This window comes from Clytia hemisphaerica, unplaced genomic scaffold (genome assembly GCF_902728285.1).
Source record: "Clytia hemisphaerica strain Z4C2 unplaced genomic scaffold, Clytia hemisphaerica genome assembly, whole genome shotgun sequence".
Lineage (NCBI taxonomy): Eukaryota > Metazoa > Cnidaria > Hydrozoa > Leptothecata > Clytiidae > Clytia > Clytia hemisphaerica.
In genome coordinates, this window is record NW_027104060.1 from 371,519 (window position 1) to 382,649 (window position 11,131).

At 37.0% G+C, this 11,131-nt stretch overlaps 1 protein-coding gene across 1 annotated transcript; it reads left to right on the forward strand.

Moving 5' to 3' along the window:
• Nucleotides 1–5,891: 5,891 nt before the first annotated feature.
• Nucleotides 5,892–10,757, forward strand: LOC136812352 (dimethylaniline monooxygenase [N-oxide-forming] 2-like). The gene is made up of 4 exons (XM_067068848.1): nucleotides 5,892–6,396; nucleotides 6,809–6,917; nucleotides 8,364–8,521; nucleotides 9,618–10,757. Exons 1-4 carry the CDS (start codon nucleotides 5,913–5,915, stop codon nucleotides 10,550–10,552), a joined length of 1,686 nt encoding a protein of 561 aa, XP_066924949.1. The 5' UTR covers nucleotides 5,892–5,912; the 3' UTR covers nucleotides 10,553–10,757.
• Nucleotides 10,758–11,131: the final 374 nt, after the last annotated feature.

Genomic DNA, 11,131 nt, shown 5'->3' on the forward strand with positions numbered 1-11,131 from the left:
AGACCTTGCCGACTCAAAATCACTGAAATCGCATTATGCGGTCTTTAAGCGCCAATAGACTCCGAAAAAACTAAATTACTTGCTAGAGGAAAGGACCGAGTTCAGTACTAGGCCGATGTGGGGTAATAGGTTTGCGAGACGACGGGTATTTCTGAGCAAAAATTTGAAAATCGATCCTTTGAGAGACTGAGTTTCTCCAAAAAAACTACGATCAAAGATGGCGAATATAGCTTGGTCCAGGGATATATAAAGGTCAGTGGTTGTAATGGTATTTTACTGACCAAACTTAGCAACAGTCCTTTGAATTAACAAGATGACTTCGATAAAATCGCATGACAAAAAATTGGAACAAATTGGGCTCGTAATTTGATTAGTTTTTTAATACCTTCGATAAGTGTTTTTCTTGCCAAATCATACCTTTCACAACACAAGTTTTTAAGAAACATATATCCAAAATTGTCTTGTCTCTGTTCTCAGGACCCCTAAGCAGTTTTGCCCTGGAATGGATTCGGGAAAAGATCATAGTTATATGTCGTCCAACGTTTGTGTTAGTTCCATTATATCTCAAGACTCTAACAAATCAGTGTTGCTTTCTCCTGGGGAAGAGGTACTAGGTTTTACAGGATGACGGACATGTCACCCGGCTTTCAATCCTCGGATCATTAGCGTGACTAAAAGGGAGGAAAAATTCGAAAATCTTGTGAATTTTATGATCCTCATTGGGACTAATTCTTCCAAATTTCATTTTCTGATTTTTCAACCCTTTTTCAACCCGGCACATACTCCTACCCTCACTTGCCTAACCTGATTTCTTAGGTATCACTCGTTTTAAGATTTTAAAGTCATTTGATATGAGACAGTCATTATTCAATACATCACCAAAAAAGGATCGTGTATAATATTTTGCCGATTTCCTGTATTCCCCCTTTTAAAAGGTATTAAACTTCCGTTTAAAATAAATAATGCAATAATTTTTAATCCTTAAATGATCTTAATTCGTCCCACCTAGCTTCTCTCTATTTCCTCAAATCTTAAAAAGGAGTAAATTCTTTGGTGTATAATGCATAGTAAGTAAATTCTAGAAAATATATCAAAGAGATTTTCTATTTAAGAACATTTACTCGTTTCGATTCATAGTAGAATGCTGGCTAAACATTGGGAGAGACTTAATTATTTCTAAAAGAGCTAGCCTGTACCAAACTCTTCTTCACTGACTGAAAAGATATAGCGACACACGGCAAGTTTTTTCAAAATATAAAAAACGCCCGTGGGTGGGGTGGCACAGGCTATAAAAGGGTCAGCTATGAACTACCTTTTATCTAAGTGTAACGCACATACGTAGTGTAGTACGGCAATGTATATGTGTCTACGCGGGAATAAATTCGGAAATTTCCGTAGATGTCGAGTCTCTTTCACTGGCGGATTTAAGACAATAGAGCAAGTACGTCGGAAACATGCGAAGGAGTACAACGCTAGTTAATTGACAATGAAATTACATTTACAAATCCCTTCCCCTGATAAGCTCGATAGGGTCTAAAACCATCTATGTCTTTAAAGACAAGCTATGAATCTTTATATCTCGAGTTAGATTTCCTGGATAATATGCTTATAGAAAACCAAATATTTGCCACCAGCCAGTTCGAGGCATTTTCATAATAAAGCAAGTTACGCATCATCATAAAATCACCAAGGGAGTAATTACAATTAATTAATGTCCATTCTTTTTTGTTTTTCATCTCATCAAAATGTTTCAAAGGATTAACATGGGATTACTCTTTTAATACATGTTTTTTAAAAGAACAAATTATATAAGAACATACAGGAACATAAGTCTTCGATGGCCAAAATGTTAAGAACATTTTAAGGCTTTGTGGACTCAAAAGCGCCCGTTTTCTTAGGAAAATGGGTAAAAATGGTCACAAAATGGTCAAAATAAGAACTTTTTAAGAACATTTTTAGGTTCGAAACCTAAAAAGTTAAGAACATCCCAAGGTTTCAAAAATGTTGGATATTCTTATGTAAAAAAACGTGTAAAAGAAAGTCATTATCTATACGAGGCATGATGATGGCTTGAGGTAATAACTGAATAAAAGAGAAAATGACAATGATGACAATCATTTAGTCAAAATTATGTTCTGGATGCTTTTTCTCTTCGTCGTTTGTCGTTCATTTAATGAAAAAGATCGGTTGGTGTCTGTTTTCGTGATTGAGAAAGTTGTATAGCGATTTTTCCGTGTCATTAGCCTGGGGTCCACTTGAGGCTTTTTGATATCCCGGATGGCACGATTAAGTGGCCCGGTTTTATCACAAATTTATGTAAAACTCGAAGGGCTAGATGTCGTGCTTTAAGCTCTTCCGAGCAAAAAAAAGTGAATATCGCAAAAATTATTGATGCTATTGTTTTTGAAAACCCACGACTCTTCTTATTGGTCAAGCGCTGAAATTCTATTGTAATGACGTGGCCTATATAGGATTTCCTACCTAACCTCGGCACGCTTTTCAGCCAAAGCACGACATCTAGTCATTCGGGTTTTATAAATTTATGGGTAATATATGGAAGTTCTCAATTTTGGGCTTTTGCTGAAGCGGAGTGTGAAACAGTCCACCAGAGTTTACTTAATTTTGAAAGGTAAACAATGGACGAAGAAAGTTCTTTGTTTTAAATAGGGTATTGCAAGTTGCTTTTTGTTACTACTGTAGGATTTTGTTTGTTCTTATTTCAAAATGGTAACCTCCGCAATTGCTCCTAGTCTATGGTATCATTGGATATCCAGAACGTATTATTTGTTGATGTTTTTTAGATTGATTTACGGTGTATTTTATCTCGATCGCTCATGACAAAAGTTTCAGAATGTACTGTAACAAATTTTTTTATTATTGCCAAAAGGCTGACGGAATCGAAGCCTTGACTTCAAAACCCCGAAGGTGCTGGACTTGAAACTCCTGGATGGGGAATGAGCCCATTTATTCCCCATTCAAAACGCGTGACCCGCATGGTTTCCAGACAAACGCCAGATTGAAAGTAAAGTCCGTCGCCAGATTTCGAAAAATATGCCGCGTAAAACAAAGGAAGAGATAGATTCAATACGTCATTCTCAATGCGGCTCAAATCTTGAGGCTTCTTGTTTGGTTGAGAAAGGTTAAAAATTCATCTCTAGCCCCTTCAGGGCTTTAAACTCAATGATGAAAGCATGAATGAATGAATGGTGAAGTATAGCGTGTCAATGGAAAGTGGGACGGATTTGCAACCTACAGAAATCATTAACGTTTTGTTTCACTTTCACTAGTTAGGCAGTATAGCTCGGAATCATTTTTCATCTTCATTTTTCAAATTTCTTAAATGTTTTTTTTTATGATATCCCATTCATAAAAATCTTTTCAACGCATACAAAACCCTTATCTGATTTGAATTCTATCAAAAGTATCAAAAGTCCGTTGGAGCTTATTACGGGACATACTACATACATACATTCTGCTAATTCAATAAGGGCAAAGTTCAAGTAGACAGCTGCTATTTGAACAATTTGTAACTTAGATAGAGGACAATTTTAATTACATTAGTCGAAACGTTAATTATACTTAATCAATTATGCGGGATAATGAATATGTTTGTTGTTATAAGCAGTCTCGGAAATATATAATAAAAAAATTCTAAATAAGTTTCTAGAGTGGAGTCTCTTCAACTCGAACCTCTATAACTCGAAAGTCTCCTTAACTCGAACCACTTTTATGGTCGCTTCAGTTAACCATGCTTTATAACCCGAAACGTTTTTTTTAACTCTCGAGTGTCTCCTGAACTCAAACCACTTTTCTAGTTCCTTTCATGCCTTATAACTCGAAACTTCCTTAACTTGAACAAACTTGTGTTCCCCGTGCGTGTTCGAGCTATGGAGACTACACTGAAGCAATATCTTCTGAAAAATTGATCCATAAAATATCCACGAAGTGAAAATATAAAATGAAAATATAATCAGATAAAACAAACAAATTTAACACGCTCGTACGTTTGACCCAGGTTGCTTGGTCTCCTACCAACTTGAAAGTAGGCTCAGGTGAAAAAAAAATACCCAAAAATATATAAAAAAGAGAATGTTTTTCCAAAACTTATAATAATACCCAAATAATACCCAATAGCTGATTGGTTGTAAGCGATGTGAAACCAGACAAAGCGTCACTTTCAACCAATCAGCTGTTGGGTCCGTGGAAGACATTGCAATGGTGCATTGGATTCAATCCCGATGGAGAAATTTTAACGGATTATATTGAGACAGGGATGTTACATAGTTACGAACACTTTAAGAATATTTTTAGGCTTAAAATATAGAAAGTTATGAACATCTGAAGGGTTCATAAAGTTATGAACATCTGAAGGGTTCAAAAATAAAAAAAAAACGTGTATTTAAAATTCAAGGCATAGCAATTTCATTACTCAGATTTTATAAGGTGCTTGAAAAGAAATCTTACAAATCCATGAGAAATAAATTGAAAGCTTAAGAAAAATCTACAACAAGCTTTGGTCTTATTTGGTCAAGATTTATCCATTACATTTTCCTTGGATTTGCAATAAAACACAAAACAAATTGTGTTACTTTTTGATTAAGAGGAAAAGTAGGACCAAAAATGAGCCATTCATGATTTACTTTTGCTTCTAAAGGACAGCTCCACTGACAGATATCATTTTTTAGGTGCGAGGTTGTATTGAGGGGAAAAGTAAGGCAGCATTTAGGCTGCTACAATCGGTGACGAAATATAATGGCAATTTTGGGTATTTTCAAGGTCGGGTGAGAATTGCAGTTTCTGTACTTCCACTTTGTTTCATCGGATTTTTCAATTTAGGAGGGATTAAGTGGCTTCCAGGCTATACTCTCAGTCTTATTGGAGCATTTTTGAGTTATTAGATCCTGAGATCCTAAAGTGCTAAGTTTAAGTCTAATGTTAAAACTCAGAGTACGGAATTGTTTCTCCTTTTATAGTATAGTCATACTACTTTGCAGAGACTAGGCAGCATTTATCAGTACAGGTGTTTGCTTAATTATTAGTACCCACCTGTCAATGATGAGCATGTAGCAGAAATTTGTTAGAACGGAGAAAGGATTTTGTATATTAGAGTTAGCCCAAGAATGCCAATGTTTCACAATGTCCAAGATGAGTTTGTTCTGTGAATCTTTGAACTATTAATTTTTTCATTTCCGGGAAAGACTTTACAACAGAACAAGACTAAGACTCTGTAAAGGTACAAGAGTAACTTGAACTGTTGGATTGTCAGTGCAGGGGTTTTTGCGTGGTGTCCATGCATCTGTAAGAAGAAAATAGATTATACCTTATCGGGGAAAAAAATGTCGGGGAATAATTAATCAAGTAAAAATTTCGTCACCCCCTCAAAATTTTGTCACTTTGCCCCGATATTTTTTCCCTGATGAGGTATTTTACCGGGGGAAAAGCGGAACAAGCTAAAAATGCACCGAGAATGTTTCCCTGGGAATGTGAGAACTGGCACTCAACGTTGTTTTAACGTTCAAGTAACATTGATAGCGCTCCGCAACTCATACGTCATAAATATTACTTTTCACTTTTTTTGACATTTTTACGAGTTGCAATCCTACAATTCCAGGCGGCTCAATTAAAGATACGTGCAGGCTGTTATATATCTTTTGCGCGTCAAACGATGCAATTAACGTGCAAAAGAGATTAACGCAAAGGTTGATGGGATTGGAACTCGTACAAACACATCGAGAGTAATGATTACAGTATGTCAAAAATAGAATCTATTTTTAAAATTCAGCGCGGTGCGCTATTGGACGCTATGAATGTCACATGGACGTTGTTTTGACACTATGTGCCGGCTGGGAATGAAATCATACTAATGGATATATCTTTTTTTTCTCAGAAAGTATTTAATATTAAAGCTATAAATGGCAACAGTGGAAGAGGTCAATGACGTCATCATAATAGGAGCCGGCTGGTCCGGTCTTTTATCATGTAAATATGCTCTGGAAGAGAAACTTTCAGTCCGGGTACTCGAGAAACGAGAAGACATAGGCGGAGTATGGAAATTCTCTGACGACCCTAATGTCACGACCGTAATGCGGAACTCGACCACATCAAGCTCAAGCACCGTAACGGAAATCAGTGATTTTCCGATGCCAGAAAGCATTGGGGAATTTCCAAAACACTGGGATATAAACCAATATTTGAATGACTTTGCTGATGAGCATAAATTACGACGATATATCCATTTTAAAACGACAGTCAAGCGCATGTATAAAATCAACGAAATCTGGAACATCGAGACTGAGAATCATAAAGAATATCGAGGCAAAAACGTCATTGTGTGTTCTGGTGTCCATCAAAAAGCAAACATAGATCTGGAGACTGGGTTGTTGAAGAATTTTACCGGTAAGTTTGAATGCATTTCAGTATCCGTTGCGGATTTTGAGATCTTGGATAACAATAGCCTTTTCCCATGATCCAATGGGAAAAGGCTAGTGAATCTAGCTGAATGTAGGGTTTCATGAGAAGATTGACAAAATGTCCAAAAGCAACTACCCGTTAAAGAAATATGGCACGCAACGTTGTGTTAACGATCGTCTAACGTTATATGGACGTTGTGAACGTCAGAAAAACGTTGAAACAACGTTGCGTGTCAGCTGTTTGAATGTTATTTTGTGGATATTAGTTCTTCAAAAAATTTTTGTTTATTAATTTGTTTGTTGTATCGGAAGAAAGCTGCTCGAGATTTATTTTCAAGCAATTTTCCTCCTCGAAACTGCACCTGGACTAATCAAAAATATCTATTCACATATTTTAGGTGATTTACGGCATTCAGGCAATCTGAAAGAGTTTGCGGAGGAGCATCGCGGTAAGAAATTAATGATCATCGGAGGTGGAGAGACTGCAAGTGATATTATGGATGAATGGTAAGACAATCCTAATGGAGGAGAGAGTTTCTTTTATCAACTTTTTAAATAGAAGTTACAATGTATAGCAATGTGCCCTCCCGGGTAAATAGAAGTTATTTCATTGACAGAATTTGGGCAGCATAGCTTTTAGGCAGCTTGCATCCGCTAACGGATTCGTGCTCCTTACAGAGGATGCTTAATAAGAGATATTTTCTTTGTCCAGTGATTTGTCGCCTTTAGCCGATATACGGCTAAAGACATTTTTAGATGGCGAGGGCTTACAACTATATCATTACGTAATGTTTAAATTTTCTGTTATACTACCTGGGGTTTTGTAGAGGTCTGCAATTCAGACTTCATAGCCCCGGGGTCGATGAAAGGCCTTTTTATAAGCTGGATGGTGCGTTTGAGTGCTTTAGTAGTATGGTAGTTCTCAATTTGAGCTTTTGCATCGTAAAATAGTCCGCCAGATTCTAGTTGTTTTAGGAAGATAAAAATGGTGGGGATTGCGACCCGCGTGGTTTCACTCAAACTCCAGATCGAAAATGAAATAGACCGTCTTTTTAAAAAATATAGCACGTAAAAATAAAGCAAGATACGAAGCGTCATTTTAAAAGCAAACAGCGCGAATCTTAAGGCTTCTTAAGGCTGAAGATTCCTCTCTAGCGGTCTCTAGCCCGTTTAGCCCTCAATGGGTGTAAGGATAAATATGTAGCATACCTTTTTACTTCATTGTTTTCACTTGGTGTTATCACGGGAAGATTCGCACAGTCTTTACCTTTTAGATGACATCAAATGCCAACAAAACTCTGAAAAAAGAAGGGAAAGAACAAATTTGATGGTTATTAAAATTACTAATCCAAAATTTCAATTCGTCCTTGCTTTATTTCCCCTTACCATCAAAATTTCCCTCGTGTTTTAACCTTTACTTTAAAAGTTGACACAAAAATATTTACGTCCTGAAAACGTCTCCGTAAACAGGTAACCGCTTGGAACCGCTTCATTCCAAAATAAAATAAGCTAATAAGAGAGAGCCCTCCAACAGTACCGAAATTTGCTGTCTGAAACACCTGTCTGGACGTAAAATTTGATGTTTAAAGTAAAATTTTCATGTAACGGCAAAAAATTGACTGCATCTCTTGAGCAGTGAAAAGGTGCATTTTACCGAATTTTTCTCAATTACATTGCAGTTTGATTACATATCTTATATTTCTGGAGCCCCCCAAAAACGTGTCTGAGGTATCGACAGAATGTACGCTTAAGGGCGGTACATGCCATGAGTGCATATGAGTGCCCACATTTGTCTTGTAAACAAACAATGTAACAATCTCATCTCAATCTGCAGAGCCACTTGCAATACTTTTTGATTTTAATATTAAATAATAAAAAACAGCAAACTAAGGGACTGAGTTCGAGTTTGAAACAAAAAACAAACTTTCAAAATTACAATTTTTTCATTGCAAGGTACCCGAACGTGGATTCCATCATCTGGTGTATACCACGTGGCCAACATTTCTTCCGTAAATACGCTAAGCTTTTACCGAACCGTAAACCACAAGCTTTGGATAAAGCATCATCAAGAGCATTGAAGCTTGTATCACCTCACACTAGAAGCAAACCAGGTAGGTTTTGACAATACCTTATCGGCCAAAACTTAGTCTGCCAAAAGTTAGTCGGCTATAATTTTAGTCGGCTTTAATTATCAGTCAGCCCTAATTTTAGTCACCTCGCCCGGGGGGGGGGGGGCACTGGGTTTGCGACTGACGGCTTGCAGTGCAGCAAAAATCAGTGAAAATTATACCCTTAGAGCGCATTTTCTCCCAAATTTTCTATCCCTTTCGTGCAAAAAATGGTCAAAATTCTAGCATTTTTGGTCAAAATATCTAGATTTTTCAAGAATTTTCTGAAATTTCTACCCTTACAGTGCATCTCTAGTTTTTCCGACCCTTACAGTGCATTTTAAACATATTGGAAAAGGTACCCTTAGGACCCGCACATACCCGTCGGTCCTTTTGCCCAGCTGCCCCCCCTAATAATTAAGACCGACTAAAAATTCGGGCCATTCTAAATTTACAAGCAGATGAAAAATAGGAGAAAGCTTAAAATACTGGAAAATAAGGAAAAAATAATAAAAAATAAACTTTTAATTTGGCCCAAGTTTTTAGTCGGCCCAAATTTTAATCGGCCCTAATTTTAGTCACCGATAAAATATACGGTTGTAGCGTGGAGTTAAAGCATCCAGCTACGGTGAGCAGGGTTGTGGAATTTATGTACATGTTTTTTTTATAAACATACAAAAATTCGAAAACGGGCTCGGAGATGCTTAGGTCGAGGGCTTGAAAAGGCTGAAAAATATAAGGATGCTTTATCCCAAACCCAAAATCTGTAAAATTCCAGTCCTAAACAGCCAAAATCGGAAAATGTAGGCTCAAGGAAATGTCGGGGGTAATGTTTAGCATATGCTTAAATTTTTGCCACACTAGAAGCAAACCAGGTACACGTTTCTTTATAAGAACACCCTAAATTTTTGAAGCCTTTTGGATGTTCTTAACGTTTTCAGTTTTAAAGGGAAATTAATATGTGTGATTTTACTGAAAATAAATTACCGGTCCCTTCAAAATAAGAGTGCACTATGAACTTGATAAAATTCCTCCAAAATGATTTTTCACGACATATTTACAGGATTGTTATATCTTTGTAATTGCATAATTTATTTAGGTCTAGCCTGGATTTGCAGATGGACAACAAACGGATCAATCACAGCCTACCAAGGTCATGGAATCCCCGAATTCCGAAACGAGGCTCCTTTCTTTCATTCGTTTATCAATAAACACGCACACGCGTTAGATTATATCGATTATGAAAAAGTCATCCCGAAAGGACCAATCGAATGCGTCACAGGAAATCACGTGATCTTTAAAGACGGGTCATCAGTTGATGTGGATGTTATCATACAGTGTACTGGATACGAAGTTTCATTTCCGTTTCTACCAAAAACACAACAACTCAAGCCCACCGAGTTATACAAATTTGTTTTCAATCCCGAAGATCCTACACTCTCGTTTGTCGGTTTCGTTCGGCCTATAGTTGGCTCGATTCCCGGTATAGCGGAAATGAATGCTCGTTGGGTTTGCCGGACGATAAGTGGGCGTGTTCCAATGGCGTGTAAAATTGAACGCCATAGGGTGATATATGAAGATCAAAAATTTTGGTTAGAATACTTTGATAAAACGTCACATCGAATTGGAACTTTAGTGGAAGGTTACACTTATTTGGACGATATTGCTAAATTAAGTCACTGCTACCCAGATTATTGGTCACTGTTTAAACGGAACCCGTCTGCGGCGATTACCGCTTATTTTGCGCCTTATAACGGTTGCTCTTACAGGCTAAACGAGCCACAACAAGAGAAACTAGCCTTGGAGACTTTGAAAAGACATTCGAAAGATACAATGAACTTTTGGAATCCGTTTTTCATTTTGTTTTTGCGATTAATTCTGTTTGATTGGTTTTGTGATATACTTGGTGCTGTCAAATATCGAATTCAAACGAACCCAAGATGGCAGACCGTTCGAGAATGGAGGCTCATGAAATTTTTAGACTATGTATGGTGTACACCAAAACGGTACTTATTTGATAATGTCTCTAGATAATATTCATGCATGATACCTTACTCAACTGGCACACAACGTTGTTTTAACGTTTATCTAATGTTCACAACGTCCATATAACGTTCAATGAATGTTGAAACAACGTTGTGTGCTAGCTGGTTGAATGGGACTTTTCCAATTATAAATTTTACAACCGGAATTTCCAGATTCTAGAAATCAACGAGTTCTTCCTCCAACCAGGAATAACACGAATGAAGCTATGTCTTATGCAGGCTAAGGGATTCCAGTATGGGTGAATTTGGAGAATACCTTATTTTTGAGCATCATATAAAGGTTTTGTTTTTAAGTATAAGAGCTTACTCATCAACTTTAATCTGTCCGCTTTATCCCACAAAACTCTCTCCCGTCCTTTTTTGACGCATTTTTCTATTGTCTATAGGTGCGAAAAAAGGACTGGGCGGTTTTAATGGGATAAAGCGGACAAAAAAATGACCGCACGACTACGGTCGAAAAGGTGTATTGAATTGACACGGATGTAGAGCAAGATTGGTCAGAAAGAGGAAGAGAAAAACATCTTTTTGCTTATATCAGCACAATATAAAAATAGGGAGACACTGTCCT